Source organism: Perna viridis, chromosome 3 (genome assembly GCF_037379345.1).
Source record: "Perna viridis isolate PV_CMFRI_1.1 ecotype Kerala chromosome 3, ASM3737934v1, whole genome shotgun sequence".
NCBI lineage: Eukaryota > Metazoa > Mollusca > Bivalvia > Mytilida > Mytilidae > Perna > Perna viridis.
This window is the reverse complement of record NC_142447.1, coordinates 30,905,593-30,927,300: the sequence shown is the minus strand read 5'-3', so window position 1 is coordinate 30,927,300 and position 21,708 is coordinate 30,905,593. Positions and strand designations below refer to the sequence as shown.

Here is a 21,708-nt window from a genome sequence, read left to right as displayed (position 1 = left end):
AGGTGTGGTCAAGATTGGCAAAGTACAATTTGAGTGAAAGCTACTTTTAATAACATAAGGGTCACAAATCATTCTAAAACATGTTAAAATTGACAATGGTAGCATTAATTGGGTGACTGATACCTAAATATTTCGGTCGCAATTCTTCATATGCCACTTATAGCTACGAATACGAGTGTGAACACTTCCAATTTAGAGATTCACTTTTGATAACGTATCGAGTATCCAGTTGAAAAAGTCGAGTGTCGAGTTAAAAAAGTAAAGTATCGAGTTAAAAATGTCTAGTATTGAGTTAAAAAAAAGTCGAGTATCGAGTTAAAAAATTAATACCAACTTACAGGTAATTCACGTGACAAAAGTAATTTTCAAAACGTCCATGAAAATAAACTTAAAATGTTTAAAGCGTTGTTTTTTAGGTATATCTCTCTTTTTCTTTTCTTTGTTTTCTTTTCGGGGTCGGTACAGCCGAGTTCCAAACGCAAGACCCCTCCGCTTTTTCTTTTTCCCCCAAGCGGTCAAAATAAATCTGTATCAAATAGAAAAAGGATTGTGAAAAATCGGGTGATGCAGTGTAAACAAAAAAAAAACAAAAAACAAAAAAAAACGATCCGTCCGCTCGTCAGGCGCGCCTGTGAACGTTAGAATGCTGACAGAAATGAAAATAGACCGAAATGACCGATTGATATATATACTCATGAGGTGTTATACAATAATACCAAAAACTGAAGTATGACTGTTATAGAGAAACAAAGTTGAACAGGCTATCGATAGTAAAAATCCATAGAAAACGTATTAAGATTTTCTTTCCTTTTTTCTCATATTTGTGTGTGAGGGTTTTTTCTTTTGATTTTCTGGGATGATTTTTTTTTCTTCTCTGACAAGACGTCATATATATACATGTCATTTTAAAACAGGAGTTTAAACAATACTTGTATGACTCTTAAGCGAGTATGTTTTTCTTTTCAATGTTCCTCCAATCAGCAATAAGCGTCGATTAAAGACATTCTAGGTTTGAGCAGCCAAGCGTGCATACGACTTTAAAGGAGCTTTTATTCATTTGAATATTTCTTATTAGCTTTACAATAAGACTTTGTGGAATTTGTGCAAAAACAAAGAAGAAAAACTATCAAAAAAGTCTGCCGTCAAATGTATCTGTGCAATAAGTTTTGGCACCAAACACGTGATCAGAGCCTTAGACTTAAAGATTTGCCATTTTTAATTACAATTTTTTGTAATCTTTCCAGAATTTTAAAAATTCACAACCCCCGGCTTTTTCGAATAATTTTTCACACGGTTACCAATTTTTTAAATTCTAGACTTTTTTCATGATCCTGAATGCTGCATTTAATGATGAAATGACACTTTGTACAAAATTTTCACAGAAAGGACAGATATTGACTATTTTATCTTGTAAAAAAATCAATTTCTTTGAAAAAATTGAGTAGTCCCTAACTTATGGCCAAGTGTATATTTTAGGAGTTATCAAATAATTTGAACTTTAATTTTGCTTTGTTGGAAAATTGAACCCAAGGCAAAGAAACCTTAAATATTTGAAAACATAGACGAATTCATGAGACTCAAAAATATAAAGGAAATCGATTATATCATATGGTGCAATTTATACTTTACTTCCTATTACACCATGCTTTTTCTTATATTATATGACTGGATTTTTCCTATTTGTGAACAATACACGATCAAAGTATGTATTACCCATATCATACATTGTATAAAAATTTGTAACTCCGCAAATTTTCTAATTTCGTCTTGAATTTTCTGAATATTTTTTTCTGTTTGGACAGGACTAACTTGATTTAGGAAACACTTTACTTTTGATAAGATTTGGTTTGGAACCATTTTTCGTCTTCCACCGACAACAAATTTGAACACCGTCACGTTTTATGGGCGTACATGTCTACTTTATACCAGGCTATTTTTACTGTTACGCTCTTGGCACGGGACATTTCTCAGATGTTTAAATATAAAAAAAAAATTACAAGGGAGTGTCTTTTCATAATTACGTTTTATCTTCATGTTTCATGTTTGTTTAACATATTTATATCTTATCTGTAATTGTGTTTTTTTAACTCGATATTTTTAACTCGACACTCGACTTTTTTAACTCGATACTCGACATTTTTGACTCGATACGCGACTTTTTTAACTCGATATTCGACATTTTTAACTCGATACTTGACTTTTTTAACTCGATGCTTGACTTTCTTGACTCAATACTCAACATTCTACAAAAAGAAACCCTCTCCAATTTACCTACATGGTCTTATATTTAGAAATTAAAAATGTTAGTTTCATATTAGTGACTATGGCACCTGCATTTAAGTAAAAACTCTAAAAATTCTGCAAAATGTATGAGTGCCAGCAGTTTCATTTTTCATTATGGTCTAAAACTATTGACTAAAATGCTTATTTTTTTTCAATATATATATCATGTGGGTGACTGTGACACATATTTCTGTCAAAATTCTTCAAAGGTGTCATATTCTTGCAAAATGTATGAATGTGAGCACTTTTTATTTCCATGAGGTTCTAAAATTAGTGACTGAAATGCTAAATAGTGGCTGTGACATATTAATTTGAGACAAAATTCCTTAAAAATGTCATATTCTTGCAAAATTTATGAGTGCAAGCACTTTTAATTTCCATGAGGGTCTAAAAGTAATGACTAAAATGCTTAATTTTTCAATATAACTATCATGTGGGGGCTGAGATACATTATTTTGAGTCAAAATTCATTAAAAATGCCATATTTTTGCAAAATGTATGAGTGCACACACTTTTAATTTGCTTGAGGTTCTAAAATTAATGACTAAAATGCTATTTTTTTAAATATAACTATCATATAGTGGCTCTGACATATTAATTTGAGTAAAAATTCTTAAAAAATGTCATATTCTTGCAAAAAGTATGAGAGTGAACAGCCTTAATTTCCATGAGGGTCTAAAATTAATGACTAAAATGCTAAATTTTTCAATATAACTATCATGTGCTGGCTTCGACACATTATTTTGAGCCAAAATTCTTTGAAAATGTTATATTCTTGCAAAATATATGAGTGCACACCCTATTAGTTTGCTTGAGGGTTAAAATTATTGACTAAAATGCTAATTATTTCAATGTAATTATCATATAGGAGCTGCGACAGTTTGAGTCAGAATTCTTTAAAAATGTCATATTCTTGCAAAATGTATGAGTTCGCACACTTTCCATGAGGGTCTAAAATTAATGACTGAAATGCTAAATTTTTCAATATAACTATCATGTTGGTGGCTGTGACATTTATTTGAGTTAAAATTCTTTAAAAAAATATCATATTCTTGCAAAATGTATGAGTGCGAGCACTTTTGATTTCCACGAGAGTCTAAAATTATTGACTCAAAATACTAAATTTTCAATATAACTACCATGTGGGTGACTGGGACATATATGTCAGTCAAAATTCTTCAAAAATATCATATTCTTTCAAAGTGTATGAGTGTGAACACTTTAAAGTTCCATAAACGTCTAAAAATTCTGAATAAACTGTTTAAAATTGTCAATATATATAGGTACTCTGTATCATACTAGTGTCTAGATCTGCAAACAAACGAATTATGTACAAATTATTAAAATTAGTGACGTAGCATGTACGGCAGGCAATATATTTTGTTGATACTGCATGCCATACATGAAAGTCAGGTAAAAACCAAAATCAAATTTAAACATAGCAAGGCTTCCTTCCTGATGATCCAGTTTGTCTGGTAGTTTGGCTGTTAATGGTTCAGTATGTCTGGTAGTTTGGCTGTTAATGGTGCAGTATGTCTGGTAGTTTGGCTGTTAATGGTTCAGTATGTCTGATAGTTTGGCTGTTGATGGTGCAGTATGTCTAGTAGATTGGCTGGTGATGATAATGGGTAAGTATGTCTGATAGATTGGCTGTTAATGGTTCAGTATGTCTGGTAGTTTGGCTGTTAATGGTTCAGTATGTCTAGTAGATTGGCTGTTGATGATAATGGGTAAGTATGTCTGATAGATTGGCTGTTAATGGTTCAGTATGTCTGGTAGTTTGGCTGTTAATGGTTCAGTATGTCTGGTAGTTTGGCTGTTAATGGTGCAGTATGTCTGGTAGTTTGGCTGTTAATGGTTCAGTATGTCTGGTAGTTTGGCTGTTAATGGTGCAGTATGTCTGGTAGTTTGGCTGTTAATGGTGCAGTATGTCTGGTAGTTTGGCTGTTAATGGTGCAGTATGTCTGGTAGTTTGGCTGTTAATGGTGCAGTATGTCAGGTAGTTTGGCTGTTAATGGTTCAGTATGTCTGATAGTTTGGCTGTTAATGGTGCAGTATGTCTGGTAGTTTGGCTGTTAATGGTTCAGTATGTCTGATAGATTGGCTGTTAATGGTGCAGTATGTCTGGTAGTTTGGCTGTTGATGGTTCAGTATGTCTGATAGTTTGGCTGTTGATGGTGCTGTATGTCTGATAGATTGGCTGTTGATGGTGCTGTATGTCTGATAGATTAGCTGTTGATGGTGCTGTATGTCAGGTAGTTTGGCTGTTAATGGTTCAGTATGTCTGATAGATTGGCTGTTGATGGTGCTGTATGTCTGGTAGTTTGGCTGTTAATGGTTCAGTATGTCTAGTAGATTGGCTGTTGATGATAATGGGTAAGTATGTCTGATCGATAGGCTGTTCATGGGGCAGTATTTCTGGTACTTTGGCTGTTTATAGTGCAGTATTTAGGATATAGTTGTGCTCTCAATGATGCGATATGTTTGGTAGATTGGAAGTGAATGATGCAGTTTGTCTGGTAGTTTGGCTGTTCATAATGCAGAATCTCTGTTTTGTTTGGCTGTTAATAGTGCAGAGTGAATGATTAAGTTGTTTACTGCAACATCTTAACAGTGCGCGTCATTGTCAAGTGGTGGCCTAGAGACAAAATACCGAGGATTTTTTATCCATTCCTTTTTATTCAAAATGAAGTCTTATTTTTTTATGCAACGCTCAGCGATCTAAGCGGGCCGATGAAAGGAAGTTTGTTTAAAACTGAAAATGAAAATCCCAGACAGATTTACAGCAAATCGCCAACATGTTAATTGTCGAAATCATTTTCGCCCTCTACTTATATCGCTTTGCAGTCATAGGAATGTAATAATTTACTCACACTTAAACGCACTCAGAACACTTATATTTAGCCCTTTAATTTATTTGAAGATTTAAAAAGACAGAATAGAATGAAACGTTGATTATAGTTCGTCTTCCTTGTTGATTTTTTAAATTTTAGATAGTTCTTGATATACTTGTCGTGGCAACAAGGAACAAATTCATGAACTTGTAAGTATTGTTTCTTGACTTATAGTGAGACGTGCAAGTTATTTACATTGTACGCAATTTTTAATAGTTCACGTTCGTCATTGGTGAGACTTCCTGCAGCCATAAAAGGGTGTTACGTGAATGTAACAAATTATATCAGAATTCCTTCTCGCAAGGAAATTAAGTCGACACAAGTCGCATATTAATTATCAATGTATAATTTGTGATAAAAGCGCTGTTTGTGTTTAGGCAGAACATGAATGCTAAGAATATATCCTTGTGTAAATGTCAAGGACCAATGTAGCTATACGGGACATTTAGGAAGTATGATGGTATTGGTCGTTTTCATTGTATCAAATTAATGGGCGACAAGATGTATTGACAACAAAACGGAAAGTAGGGTAATTACTCATTAATTGTCTTTATATCTTCTTTTTTCTCACATGTTAGGAATGTATTACTGAACTGTGTTTAATCTAACGCCTTATTTACTAGTAATCTATTTAAAATAAGACATAATTAATTGGTCCATTCAGTCATGCATGTAGGGCAGCGAAATTATCTGTCTCCCGAGAATGATAAAATGAAACAGTCAATTTTGGTAATTTTCAGATGCAATAACTCCTACAGTATAAAACAATTTTTTGTATTAAGGTTCATCTTCTAAATGTCAAAACTATAAAGCTTTGACATTTAAAAAAATGAACTTTCTTATAATTACTTTAATTTTCGAGATGAAACTAAAAGCAGGAAAAGTTGTTTATTTTGTCTTTCAATTGTCAACAAATACAAGAAAGAGTTTTTATACAATCCACCCTATGGGGGGACTTGACAATGTGAAGCTTTTCGAGCTTAAGAGGGAGAATCACATGTATTGATATGAATGTAAATGAATTGTGAATTGCCGTGCATTCACTCCCCTTGTAAATGGGTAATCTTTGTGATAAGTGCTAGTCATAATTTTTACGAACATAAGTCTCATTGTTGTAAATTAAAAAAAAATAAATAGTTTTTCGTCATTACTATAGATACTAATTTATCACACGAATAGATACTAACTTAATTGTTACAAGTGTGGACATAGACTGGTATTGCCGAGGGGTAAGTGTGGATGCAGACTAATCAGAATACACACAAATAATGCACTTACAATGCATAGGTCTAGGTTCAATGTGTTTTTGGTACTACATAGGGGGTGGCCATTTGACCCAGAAGTGGTTAATAAGACCTGACCGATGTTGTAGTTATTGCACTTTTTAGACGTTTTTTGCTGTTTTAAGTGTTGTTACTTCTCCTCAGGAACTACTATACAGAATTCAATGAAAGTGAGTATTTTTGTTTTAGGGTATCCTTAACAGAATGACCGTTTGAATTTTTGATCGGTTAAAAAACATGGCCGCCGTTACTAAAAATAGAACATAGGGGGTCAAACAGCAGATTTTTGCATTTATTTCCAAAACCGTTAGGTTTAGCCAAATTCTGACATGGAGTAAAAGTATTCAGAATGATGAGATCTATCTGTGGTCAAATTTTGGTGAAAATCTATTGTCCCATGTTGGAGTTATTGCCCTTTTTGGACGTTTTTTGCTGTTTTTCATGTTATTACTTTCAAAAATCTTCTTCTCAAAAACTACCATACAGAATTCAATGAAAGTTAATATTTTTGATTTTTAGGGTATCCTTAACAAAATGACCATTGGGATTTTTTTGCATATATCTCCAAAAGCGTTAGGTTAACCAATATCTTTCAATTGCTGAAATATCCTTATTTTATAAAGCCTACAAAAGTCTTCGAGGGATCAAAGTTGTCAGACGACTCCATGTAAGGGTTATTGCCCTTGAGAGGTGAAAAAAGACTTTTTTTTTTAGTTTTCAGCCTATTTCTTGAAAACTATGATAGATAGAATGAAACTTTTAATTGCTGAAATAATTCTTATTATAAGGCCTACAAAAGTCTCCTCGGATCAAAGTTGACAGACGACTCCATATAAGAGTGATTGGCCTTGAAAGGCAACAAATTACGTTTTTTGCAGTTTTCAGTCAATATCTTGAAAACTATGATAGAATGAAACTTTCGCTTGATGAAATGGTCCTCATGATAAGTCCTACCAAAGTCTTCATGGAGTCAAAATTGTCGGACAACTTCTTGTTAGAGTTATTGCCTTGAAAGGCAAAAAATTAACAAGGTGAGCGATTCAGGCTCCTGGGACCTCTTGTTTGAGTTACATGTATATAATTCAATTCTATGAAATGCTTGCTTTTGGTCCAAATGGTTGAGGTCATAACTCCCAAAACCAATACCAACCTTCCTTTTGGGTTTGAAAACTTGAGCAATCAACATAATTATCACAAAAAAATAAGCGTCTATGAACATGCATTGACAACAGAGAAAAGTGTAAAATCATTGTGTGACAACACATTTTGCTAAGTCGAATAAAAAAACAATCAAATTTGATTAAAACTGGTGGAAGAGTTTTCAAGTAATTGCGTGTTTAGTGTGAACAAAGACACTCGGGATTCTTCAACTTTTATCTTGAACACCATGCATAATACATGTAGTAAATGCTGTAGCTGCAGGTATAAATAGAAAATCCTTTTAGAGCTCTTTTTTTGTAGATACATGTAGTACAATAATACATGTACTCCTCAAATGCTGGTATTAATGTGGACCTGCGAATCTGGGTCACTCTTTTGCTTCTAATAAATTGTACATATGTAGCACCAATATGTAGGGATTTTTTTGGCATTTAATGAATGCTTGTTCAAAAAATATGTTTCTTGATAGTGCTACTCCTACAACGTAAGAAGTTGGAATTCTGTTCCTCCATACCCCAAGTTAGGATGGCACCAAGTCAGAAAATAGCTTGCCAGACAACCTCTAGCATTGCTGGAGTATTGATAGTGCATGTGTATATTAGATAGAATTGAATCCTTGTAATGACATTACTTACCCCTTGTGGAACCACATACTTTGTAAAACCTAAAATTGTATTTGTAGTAAAACTAAGCACAGTTTGAATAATAAAATAACTTGCATATTCTTTTTCGTCACATCTTCTCAAGCAATGGCGACACTAATTTCCCGCGCAATATTGGGTTAGTCTAACATATAGGTGACCGATGACTTACAATGATTTACAATCTAAGCTGCATTTACTCTGTTCGTTGAACACGTTATTGTTAATTTAATCTTTGAAGTATTTTTTATGATTGTAAGACATGATAAACACCCCTATTATAATTGCTTTAGACTATCTTGATACGGAGAAAATAAAAACAACTGAAGGTGTAAAATTGAAATATTCTAATATGCAGATATCCGAGGGACTTACAGTTGGATTTATATTTAACAAATCTAGTATTTCTTTTTAAACCATACATCACACGAAATATTATATTATATATATCAATATAAATGCTCTACTTTCTTAAAAGATATTTACACAGAGTGTAGACTATAATAACCCCTCCGGAGAAGAGTTAGACCGCTTCAAATGTCCAGAAAATGGTACTGCAGGGTCCCAACTTAAATAGAAAATATGTAGACCTAACGTGTTATAAAAAATACACTGATGTACAACATTGAAAACTTGTCAACTCCTCTTAAAGGTAAATTATTTGCATTGAAATCATATTCAACTAAGGTATTAAAACGCAATTGTAAAAAAATATAGAAGTCACCCTATTTAAACTTATTTTACTTGCATAAGCTCCCTTCCGAATATTGGTTTACAGAATAGAGTGAGGTACTGCTGGTGTACATACAGTTCATCCATATTTTAAATTGCTACTGTGCATGATCATGATATAAGGTTTCACTTTATTTTAAAAGTACAGACATGATTTTCATGAAAAAGACTCTTAAACAACAAAACTTCGCCATTAAATAACTACTCTTCCGAACACTGCTTTACGAGAGAGTGTGTACCTCGGGGAGGTGGGGGGGTACATTTCATCCATATTTAAATAAAAGTTGCTACTGTGATAATTATATAAAAATATTTCGCTTACTTTAGTACATAAATGATTTTCATGAACAAATAATAGCCAAGTACGTTAAGAAATCCCTTAGTCGGTCATGATTATAATTATATACAAGATAAGTATTGAATATATGTTCTTAACACGAGAATGGCAGTTACACCAAGTATAACTTATCGTCAGCGTTTGATTGGTTAACACTGCGTTGCGGAAGATTATAGTTTAAAGGAATCTGCCAACCAGCAAACTTAATGGGTATCCGATCGTCCAGTCATGATGCAGCATAAACAAAAAACTTATATAAGTCTAAAGGATTGTACGATACCGATAAAGATGTTAATACGCTATAATAAAATATATAATTAGCATAATTTTCAGTCAACAAATGACCTTCTTCAGTGCCTTAAATAAACTGAGTGTGTGTGTGTGTGTGTGTGTATTTTCAGGTGAGCTATTCAGAAACTTTAGAGCCTTTCGTTTTGTATTGTTTTCAGATTTAAATAACAGAATGTACCACCATGGTCAGTTACAGTGATCTAAAGCCATCACAAGTGAAAGAGAAACCATTCGAAAATATCGGTAGGTGTTTCATTTCAAATTCACAGTAAGTAAAACATAATGTTTAAATAAACACATTTGTCGCAACACTTCCTTAGCCACGTACAGCGCGAACAATGTACTATCATTGTTTTTCTTTGTTATATTTTTGTGATAATCACGGATTGTTGTGTATGTACCCCTATAAATTTAGTACAATAACATCCAATGTTCGCATGGATGTAGAACATTACAATAACACCCAAATGAATGTTTTATTAATGAAATACAAAATGAATCGGGGGTTTGAATTACCAAATTCTTATTTATTTATTTAATAAAATTCGTCAATCATGATCCATTTCTAAGCTTCATTTTTTGTATAATTTTAAATCTTTTCTTGTATTTGATTAACCATGCAACATATTTATCCATGAGTCTGTGTCGATTCTATATTTATTTATAGCCACACCCCTTTTCTCGAGCATGGTAAAACTGGTTTTCCAAATTTTGGCCATAAACCTAAGTTAACTTATCGGTAAACGGAGATAAGTAAAAAATATTTGAGCAGGGAAGATAATTGATTTAATGATCGACGAAATTTCCTTTGTCAATATTTCAAAGTAGATTTTTTGTCAATATATCAAGAATTTATTTAGTATGTAACTTCCTCATACCTTTAAATTCACGTGATTTTTACATAGTTTTAATGGAAAGGAAAATCGACATCGAATGACTTTTCCCCATTCTTTATTCGTATATATTCTAACTGACGGAATAACTGATTTCGCAAAATATTAAAAGCACATAAAGATTATTATAATTATAAGATGTGTTTTCCTGGGGGAAATTTAACTATTTTTTGAAAGTTATGGAAGATGACGCGGAAGTCATCATTGAAAGTAGAAAGAAAGCGATGAATCAATAATCAAATATACCTGCTTTACAAAAAACAATGATGCAGAGAGAACAGTTAAGAGTAACACCGACGAAACACTTAAAAACTGTCAAAGAGTCTTATTTCTGTTGTATTACTGAAGAAACAAAAAATGAGCTTTAGTGCCTTGAAGAACAACAAAGGAGCAGTAAGAATACAAAAAGGGAATAACTGGAGAGGAGAGGGATAACACCAAGTCAGTAAACGACCGAGAATTCCATATACTAGGCCATGAATTAAATATATAGGGGATTCTAAAATTAAAATAGAGATTTTCAGGAATCGATTGATGTATGATATAGCCGTATGTCATTCATGACGATTAAATTTTCTAAAATGTGGTCTTGGACACGGTCTACAAATTCAACTCGAGGAGGCTTTAAGTTGTTTGGGTGTTTGACGTCTCTTAAACATTATATTAATCTAACTAATTGCATCGTCCTCCAAATTACCTGCATGTATATGTATATTTAAAGTAAATCACGAAAGCATGCATCTGTGGATAAAAATGTCGAACTATACTTGACCAAATATACATGTAATAGCTTTAAACAACAACCTGGGTCGAACAAACAAACAAACTGCAATGAAACGTATATTATCACCCACATTCTTCCAAATACCAAGTTTGTTAACAGCTTTAACATTTATCTATTTCTGTCAATGGCTTAACCCTGTGATTTGATCATCAAAATATATAAGAAAAAATAACAACTTAATCACTATATAACACGAATCAGTCTCTAAGTCACTGACATAAATCTGAGATAACCTTCATTTAATTGAAGTTTTTTTTTTACAATACATAATGTAAGTATCGTTCAGGTATTATTCTATGAATCAGAATTCTATCGCAGACTCTGACATGTACAAAATATACCAAGTTACAGATCTAACTATGGTACAGATATAGTTCCGGTCTCATCTTTATCTAAACATTTGTAAAAAAAATATTGTTACAAACAATGACTGTTTGCATAGACTCGATCCAGAAAACAAGACTACAGTTATTAGATAAAAAGACGTACCAGAACTGATTATGAAAATAAAAGCAGAAGAGAGAACGAACACATCTAAATCACGGAGGAAGTTAAAGTTGATATTTAGATTCTCACAACGGTCACTGTCTATAATTGCAATGTAACAAAAAGATCAGAAAAATGTCTTCGTTAATACGCAAAACGTCTTTTTCGTTGCTTTTGTAAACAGGAGGTATTATGATGTCCGTCCGTTGATTCGTCTTTTCGCCCGTCCACATCTTGTTAAAGTTTTTCCTAGATACATCTTAATTCAATCCCTTATTAAATTGACAGTAGTTAATGCAGGTATGCCAAATGTCGTCTTGTTTGATTTCAAACTTGGGCGACATCAACTTCCCGTTTAACGGTTTTGTTTATGCTTTGACCATATATTTAATGCCATATTTTTGGTACTGTTTTTTTTTATATCGGCGCAACACCCTATAAGTTCGTTTTTTTTTCAAACCAACTATAGACCAAGTATTTGTTAAGGGTATAACGCGAAAGAAGAAAGCAAGTCATTTTTTGTAATGTGTAGACTTTAATATCGTTTTAATAAACGAAAGTTTTCACTGTTTATTGTGGGGGAGGGGTGAGTACCATATTTGGTTCCAGCATTTCATGTTACTGCTAAAACTTCAGCTTATACCACTTCTGTTTAAATTTCGTCGTTTCATTTTCTAGGAGCCAGTGACATCTGTTCTATAGAGACCAACCACAAAGGTTTTTTAAGGAAAGAAGGGAAAATAGAAAGAAGCCTTCAAAAGCTTGTACAAAAACATCATCTACACTGTAAGTCTTTTTATATGTTAAGTTTGTTATAGGCTTTTACTCTTAATAGGTCATATTATTTTTTTTAAATATGAAAGCTGGTGTTAGGACACACGATTTTGTTTAAACAAAAAAAAAAGCGAATGTAAAAAAGTAAGTTGTCAGTACACAGTACATGACTGATAAGGCTTTGAAGTTCCGGTTATTGAGTTACCATGCGCATTATATAATTTAAATGTTTCTATGGGAATTTATTTTGGTGGTCAGTGCTATGGCCATATTTACATAAGGTATGGTAATGGAGGATGTTAAAAGACGACAGATCTGTTACCAGAAGAACGATAATTATCATGGAAATATAACAGAATATAATGGTACTGATTGCTAACCAACTTGAACGATAATCATAAAAATTATTAAGTTTGGGTCAGGAATATCTGATCGATCGTGAATCTGGTATTTATGGGGCACCATTAAACTATTTACTCAAAATATTTGTTTTCAGAAATTATTTTTTTGATTAAAATAAAAGCATGTTTTCTGAGATTTAAAAAAATGTTTTCGAACATAGAAAAATATTGTTTATTTTATATTAAAAACCGATTTTCTGATATAAAAATATTGAATAAATAGCAATTATTTGTATTGACACTGAAACATGTCAGGCCTGTGAAACATAATGTTTAGAGCTTAATATAAAAAAAGTTTGTTTTTCTCCAGGGAGACGATATTTCGCTATTTTATCACAAGGATGTGTTTACATTTACCGGGATGAGCACTCATCATCTCCAAAAGTCAAGTTTTCATTGCTTAATTATCACAGGTGAATATGATTCACTTAGAGAAAGGATGCATTGTCATACTCTCTATGGTTTCGGGGGCGGATCCAAATAGAGATGTCCATTTATCCATTTTTATGGTTCTATGTCGAAGCATGGACTTAGCCATTGTAGACAGGACAGCTTTATTTACTAACTCAGGCACATTATGGTGCTACTGGAGCAATAATAATCAATATACAGATGAAAATATAGTAAACATAATGAAAAATAAGCACGAAGCAACAGAAAATTCATGAAAGAAATATGATAACATAACATGATAAACTATGCACTATGCCAATAGTTCTTTGAACAGTACATCTAATTTTCTGAAGAAAATGCATTTTTTTTCAGTGATTGTTTTAATACATAGTGGCAGGAGTTTTTTTCATTTTGTGTTCAGATGGGTTATAGAGTAATCAAGGGAACCAAGGTTACAGTGGTAGTCAAAAGAATGTAATCCAGGGACAAAGAGCAGACATGGAAAACAGACATACACAACAAAGAACATAAAGTAACTAAAATCATACATACAAAACAACAAAAGCAAATGAGAAACTCAGACTCCACTAAAAACTGGGACAGTGGACCAGGTGCACCGGTAGGGTAAGCGTCCTGTGCTTTTCTAGAAACACCCGCCGAGTTGCTCATAAAAAGTCAAGTCCGGGGTAGACAAACGAGAATAGGAAAACCATGACCCGTTGAATAAATCCGTTTTCATGGTGCAGATGGATACACCATATTACTGTAATAGTTGAGAATATACCTGTCTCTTAAATTCTTAATACATTATTTTTACGAATAAAAAGGTCTGAAATTCTTATCATATTTCTTGTGCGTTGCATAACGGACACTGTCTATTTTCATGAGGTATATTTTTCCATCTGATAACCTCAATTGGCAGCTTTAAGTTAGTACATCTGAATTGACAAAATATGCTTCCATCTTGCTTCTGTAAAACGATTTGATTTTTTTCTAAATTGAAATCTGTTTTTCATAACAAGTATTATCTACCCCTTGACGACAGTTCCATATCTGATATTAACTTTTGATTGATCAACAAGTATTTGTTTGATCAGACTGTTGATACCTTGTTTACTTGGGACCAGTAGACATGTGCATGAATAGCTAAACCTTTATGATCTAATATGCCCTTAACATGATTTATTCATTTAAATTGTGCAATATCACCACTGTGCATTTTGATTCTAATTAATCAATTTAGAGGTCAAAAGGTCATATTATCATATTGGGAGCGGGGTATCAATTTTAGAGGTGGCTTACAATTTTCTTTTTGAGATGATACTTTCGAACCTATTGTGACTACATGTCCATAAGTACTACGCAGTTGATCTAATCGGTAATCACGTTACATGTAGGTTGCAGCGGAACCACACCATTCCTCATTCATTTGAAATTCTACCTTGTACGACAGATGTAAAAGTCTACAGATTCTCTTGTGAGAGTGATTCAGAGAGACTGGTAAGTTATTTGTCGTTACTAACAGTATAGAAAGTTTAAAAAGTTCTGCTGTTGTATATTAGTAGTAAAGAAAGTTTGGTAAGTTCTGAGCTGTAATTATGACAACATTATAGAAAGTTTAGTAAGTTCTGATCTGTAACTATTATGACATCATTATGCAGTTTGGTAAGTTCTGATCTGTAACTATGACAACATTTTAGAAAGTTTGGTAAGTTTTTTTGTTTCTCTGACATCAACGAGGAAAAAAATAATTAGTTCTGTGTTGTTTCTATGACACTTGTATTGATCGCTTTGTAAATTCTCTGTTGTTTCTCAACATTATAATGAAATTTGAAAGTTACTAAATTAGGTTAAAATAGGGTTTTCTGTTTAACGGATCAAACGATATGTCCTAGTTTGCTCATCTATATTTGTCAGTTTCGAATTATTAAGTTCAGTGTTATTAGTTTTTTTAACCAGGCGATTAATTACAGATTGATTAATGAAAGGAAAATTTGTTATTTTTAGGACTGGATGAGAGCCCTGTATGTCTCATTATTGGTAGTTCACAAGGAACCTCTTCCGAGTAATGATATAACAAAGTAAGTCTTTTCTTTGCATTGAAGTAAGGTATCGCTCATGCACTCTCGGCTTCTCAATCTCAATGATTCATTGTAGTTCATATATTCATACGTGCATTTTCTTTATTGTCAGTCAACAGACGGTATGTGATTTTTTTTCTTCCTGTTTTATGGTTCACAGACATTTGAAGGCATACGAGGAGCACAGTATAGTTGAATCGGCAGTTGGCAGAGCAGGCATACACGAAGACGTATATGAGGTCGATGATAGCTCTTCCTCTGACGACGATGGATACGACAAACCTGATGAAAACCTGAAAAAAGGAAACAAATATACCAGAGATCCCAGTAAGTGGAGATATATATTAGTTTTATCGCAAAAGTGTTATAACTGAACATGAATTATAAACCCTCTTTGAATTGTCATTAGTTATTTTAAGATAATTTTTTTCTAATAATTGTACTACAACATATTACCAGATTAAATACACTATTCTTTATTCTATAGCAATCATAGGCAAAACTTTACCAGACATTCCCAACGAAAAGGGGGGAAGCTTAAATCGGCTGCAGAAATCGGCTTCAGCCGACCAAGGCACAACCTATGACGAAGCTACTAGCGGAGCTACACCAAAACGAAGTATGTCAGTAGACAACGAAACAAGTATCCCTGGGACGGGCCAGTCAAAGAATACCAAGCGTCAAACTGATAAGGAGAAAATAAAACCCATAGTAGCACCAAACCCAAAACCATCCGGAAAGCCTAGATCTCCGCGAAACGAATCGCCAATTGAAGACTTGCCAGAGCAGAGTCCACAGGGTGCCCAGGCGTCATATGCAAACAGTCTGACAGAACTTCCACAGAAGCGAGGCGAGGTTTCCTATCTTAATATGAGTGATACTGGGTATGTGGGTCATGATCCCAGTGTTGAGTACATGTTTTCTGGGACCAAGGAGGATGCAGCAAGGTATAGAGTTTTTAATGTTGTATTAGGTTTTCCTACAAGTCAAATAAAGTATTTGATGGAATTAACATATGCCGTGTATCGTAGATGTTCTAGAGCATATTAAATGATTCTGTCACGTAGAAAATTTGGGGCAGACCACGGGCGAAAATTCATATAAATAAGAGCTAAATTCGTGATCATCTGAAACACCTGTTGTTTATTTCAATTATTTATAATGTTGAATTAACCTTTTCCTATTGCTACACGCCAATTGTTTCAGTTTATAAAACAAAGTATTCCCTGCAAAATAAAATATGTATTTCTGTATATTTTCAGTGAGTTAAACCTGACAGACCCCGGGACGTTCCTCATCAGAGATTCCAGTGAAGCCAACAAGAAGGTTTGCAGAAGAATTTTATAACCATGCATGATTACCCAGCGTTATCCAGATTTTGATATACTGAAAGGGCATATATGATATATATAGAAAGGTCTGAAAAATTCCCAACGATGTTAGAACTGTCAAATTTGCAATGCAAATTTTTGGTCGTTCCCTCCGTGGGACTCGAACTCGTACCGCTGTGACATCTATGGCAACACCGCCTGCACAAAGTCCAGCGCCCTAGACTCGGCCAGCTAGGCTATATAGGGCGCTACGAGTTCGAGTCCCACGGAGGGAACGACCAAACATTTGCATTGCAAATTCGACAGTTCTAACATCGTTGGGAATTTTTCAGACCTTTCTATACGTTTACATATCTTCCCTGTATCAATTTGATCCGATGGAGCAGTGTAGCGAATAGAGTCGTCACATTCTGAGACGTTGTATATATATATATATAAACGTCTAAATATGTTTAACATCACCAGAAGATGGTCAATTTTAAATATATATATATAGTACCTGGCACTTAATTAAAATTTCTTTAATGATTATGAAGTTTTTTTTTCTAATACTGTTAAATAAACATTTCTTCTGCTCTTAGCTTCTTCAAATGTCTTCGACACTAGGTCAATTTCAGACAAAAATGACCAGGCATGCGTGGTCTTCATATGATTCACCCAATAAGTTTTTCTATTTGCAGGTTTTAGTTGTACAGTTTGGGAATACTCTCGTTTCCTATAAATGTAATACTAAGGTGAGATTAAAACAATTCCATATTTAATTTTCTGTACATTGTCATCTTTTATTTCTGCTGTATCAAAATGGCAAATAAAAAACAGATTAGTCTACAAAATAAACTGCACTTAAAGAAATGTGAAGAAATCACAATGACCCATTATATTTTACTTGCAGATAACACATACTAAATTGTTTTGGAAAGATTCTTCGATACATCTGACTAATTTGTACTTAAATACTGTGGATTTTATATTTTTAGGACAACAAAATTTATTTGGATCTAACATTACAGTTTAAATCATACCACGAACTTGTTGAACATTATAAAAAGAATTCGTTGCCAAACCGAGATGTGAAGTTATTGAAAGGATTTAATGCACTAGATCCTCCGAGACCTGTTACTGTGCCTCAAAATGGTGCATATGAACCGGTTGGTCTACCAACAAAGTAAACGTAGTAAAATACTTGCATTTATTCCTAAGCTACTCGATTTATTATGGATCAGAAATTCATAGTCATTTTGATGTATATTCATAAGCCATTTAACTTTATTGTTTTATCATTTTATTTTGTCAAAGCCAGTAGCTGACCCACCCCACATATAAATAGAATCGTAATTTTTCAGTGCTTTCTCGTTTGCTTCGTGGATTGTTTATTTTCCATTCAGCCCTAACCACACCGAGCCATTCCTCAACAGGCCTTAAATTACGTATATACAAAACTGAAATGTTTTGAACTTTGTCATTTCATTTGATTTTCAATCGACATTTTTTTACCGGAATATAAAGTGCTTCGAGTGCGAGCATGGATAACAGTGATCAATAGTGATAATCTAGAGTCAATCGGACTAGCTTTTTGTCAAAACAATAGAAAAAAATTAAGAGTTTCATCTTCCCAAACTACTTAACCCATGTTAACCAATGATCATTGAACATTCAAAGATATGATTTCCCATGAACTAATCATTGACTATATGTACTCTTGTCTTTCTTATTGTGGACATTAATGATCACCTTGAAATCAAGAATTGAATGTGGACGGGTAATTTCTTATTTCATTTTGTGTTTGTGGGTATTATGTAGTGAAATATATAGTTTTTTTTCTGTAAAAATTGCAATTTAACTTTCTTATATTATAATCGCATGTTTCACTGACAGAGCAGATTACCAAAATTAATAAAACTTTGCTTAGTTAAAAGGTTTAAACACTAAAAACACAGTGATGTATTTCAAATGTTGTAGTAAGTAAATATGTTTATTGTAGCTATGTTTTATAGGTAATGTAATGACAATAATCTTGTATATCTACTTATCTAATTAAAATAGTAATGCTTGTCTAATTTGTGTTCTGGGACGTATAACGGTATTACGCTATCGTCGTCGTTATCGCCGTCATTGTTGGCGTCTGTTGACTTTAGTAAACTATTTTTAACTTGAGTAAAAATCGTCGTACCTTTTTCATGCGACCTTTTTTTTAAGTTACTGGGTACAGTGTGTGGGCCCTGAAGTTTTTTTTTGAGATTATGGCCCACACACTTTGAAATTAAATAAGGGGCTAAAAGAGGGGAAATTGTATGACTTGTTTATTTTTAATCTGTTTTTGATTATCCTGTTGTCCGACGTTGATCACATCATTCTTGGTTTTAAGTTAGGAATAACACAATGTACCACCATGCATGATCAACTACAGTGATATTAAGCCATCACAGCTCAAGCACATACCATTCGAAAACATCTGTAGATGTAGTTTCAAAACAGAAGCATTTTAATTCTATATCTCTGCAGTTACAGAAAGCTATTTATTCTGGAAATTAACCACGCCTGTTCCAATTTGTGTTACATATATATTGATCACGAAAAAGAACAAGGTTTTAGTTTACAGAGAATATTTCACTTAAAACGTTTCGCCCATCCTCTTTAACGCTAAAATTTTTCATACAAATATGTGAAAACTTAAGAGGAATTGAACAAATGATATAAGAGTTAGATACCGAATATTTCAATATCAACAATGCAATTAGAGTTAACGTGTATTCACTACGAAAGTCGATATCGAAAGCGTAAGTGGTGTGAGATAAAATTCCACACCCTGGTGCAATAAGAATGCTACTACATGTACAAAGTTAAGATCTAAATGTTGCAAGTCATAGAGTTAAGTGGAAAGTTTTCCTCAACTTTATTGACGTCCTGTCTAAAATATGAAGGGCTCAAAGTTGTTCTGTCTAAGATCTGAAATATGCCGTTTTTTTTTTCAAAATTTTCCTTTAATGTTTTTATCCATAAAACTATATATCTGTACTCAAACTTATGTTTATAACTCAATTTAATCTATCTTTCATTGAATTTAAGGAGTTGGTATGAATTTTTTTTTTTTTTAATAAAATCACTGGTTTGTGTTAGGGTAGGTTTTTCACTTCAACTACCAAAAGATATTAATAAATGTTAGAACGTTTGGAATCATCGTAAGAAAACTATTATTTTAGAAATTAATACGTCCAATAATGTTACTTAAAATTAAAAATTTTTAAATAAAAAAAAAATTACGGCAGTGGTATATCTTGAATTAAAATTTTGCATGCAATAATCGCCAGTTAGCAACAGGTAAATTACTGTTCTATACATAATAAAAAAGTAAGAACAATGTTGTCTCGAAAATTTCGCTGGGGTGTCCCCTAGGGTGTATGTGGCCCATGGACTATAAATACATATAGAGTAGAAACAAATTTAGCAAGTTGAGCAGCACGACTGCAATGATCATTTACAGCTGTTATAGTTGGAAAAAAATGACTCAACCCAACAGTTTTACTGTAGCATTATTTTTTTCGTAGCCTGTACTTTACTAAATTGATCTACAACTTGCTTTTAATGAAGATTAAATCGAAACTACACATTCCTTACTCGTGTTTCGAGAGTTTAAATTGTTTTTGCGCTGAACATCAATGTAGCAAAAAGAGGTCAGTCCTACGTTGTCACTATATAATAGACTAGTTAGATCGCAGTTATGGATCCAGAAAGGGGGAGGGTTAGCACCCCTTTTTATTGGAAAATATGCCATTTTCATATGTAAAATTGATACAAAAATGGAAAATAATTTAATGTCCTAGCACCCCCTTTTTAAGAACCTCGGCTAGCATCCCTCCTTTTCAAAGTGTCTGGATCCGGCCCTGGTTAGTGCAGCAGCAGTATACACAATTGGTTTAAGTTCTGCGTTATTACTTAGCAATAACAAAGTAAGGTCGCCACAATAGTCTTACAACGAGAAAAGTTGTAATACTTTATGTCATTCTTAAAATTTTCATTTTCGAGCAATTAAAGTCTTTTGGTGACTTGTTTAAAAGAAACGATTGTGGCAAAGAATTCATTATTATGCCCCCACTTTGAAAGCTGGAGGTATATATTGACCATGGTGTCCGTCCGTACGATTGTCTATCCACACCATTTTCGTAAGTTTTCTCTGCAACTGTCATATACACCAATCTACTATGTTAACGAAAGCTTTATATAGGTATTGCATATTGTAAGGTACAATTTCATATTCGACATAAACTTTGTGTTAGACAACATTTTATGCGTCCGTAAAAACATCGGGCCGTATAATAGCATGGCGCTGTTGTCATCCGTGGGCATTGGTTTTCGTGCAATAACTTGATGGTGAATTGATAATTCTATAACACCCATTTGATATGTGAACAGGAGCTTTATATAGGTATTACATATTGTGGGGTACAATTTCAATTTCGACATTAACTTTCTGTTAGACTTTTTATACGACCCTAGAAACATGCGGCCGTATATTAGCATGGCGCTGTCGTCGTCCGTGGGCACTTGGTTTCCGAGCAATAACTTGATGATGACTTGATCATTCTATAACTACATAGCAGGGTTTCAAACCAAAATAAGATGTTTGGTATTGATTATCAACCGTTTTGGTATTGGGGACTAAAAGGCCAAAAACAAGCATTTCTTAGAATTCAACCATATCACTACTGTAAACATAATATTGTTCCACAATATGCTATTCCTCAAAGATCAAACAGGGATTGATTTTGGGGGTAAAGACTTGAACTTAATAAAAGCTATAACTTGGCTATCAGTAAATGGATCACTTTGAAAGTATACCACAAGGTGCCATACCACCGGTTTGAATTTAGTTTTCTGTGTATCATTACTCGCTATACACAAGAACCCTTTACCTAGCACCTTTATCACATTTGGTAAGTATTAAG

At 33.3% G+C, this 21,708-nt stretch overlaps 1 protein-coding gene across 6 annotated transcripts; it reads left to right on the top strand.

Annotated features, from left to right (window-relative positions):
* Positions 1 to 1,606: 1,606 nt before the first annotated feature.
* Positions 1,607 to 18,817, top strand: LOC148621834 (uncharacterized). 6 transcript variants are annotated; one of them, XM_088576614.1, is made up of 12 exons: positions 5,200 to 5,326; positions 8,741 to 8,914; positions 9,781 to 9,865; positions 12,464 to 12,571; positions 13,271 to 13,373; positions 14,751 to 14,853; positions 15,361 to 15,434; positions 15,595 to 15,761; positions 15,922 to 16,381; positions 16,697 to 16,760; positions 17,446 to 17,499; positions 17,743 to 18,817. In XM_088576614.1, the coding sequence occupies exons 3-12, from the start codon at positions 9,805 to 9,807 to the stop codon at positions 17,932 to 17,934; spliced, it is 1,386 nt and encodes a 461-aa protein (XP_088432740.1). In that variant the 5' UTR covers positions 5,200 to 5,326; positions 8,741 to 8,914; positions 9,781 to 9,804; the 3' UTR covers positions 17,935 to 18,817. The 6 variants fall into 6 exon arrangements, with proteins under 6 accessions (XP_088432742.1, XP_088432737.1, XP_088432740.1 ...); XM_088576613.1 differs by lacking the exon at positions 5,200 to 5,326 and adding an exon at positions 5,435 to 5,706; XM_088576616.1 differs by lacking the exons at positions 5,200 to 5,326; positions 8,741 to 8,914 and adding an exon at positions 1,607 to 1,702.
* Positions 18,818 to 21,708: the final 2,891 nt, after the last annotated feature.

Coding starts and splice junctions, on each gene's coding strand:
- LOC148621834 (XM_088576616.1), top strand. CDS start 9,805: ATGGTCAGTTACAGTGATCTAAAGCCATCACAAGTGAAAGAGAAACCA. Junction 13,374..14,750: donor TCATTGCTTAATTATCACAG/GTGAATATGATT, acceptor CGTTACATGTAG/GTTGCAGCGGAACCACACCA. Junction 16,382..16,696: donor ACCAAGGAGGATGCAGCAAG/GTATAGAGTTTT, acceptor GTATATTTTCAG/TGAGTTAAACCTGACAGACC.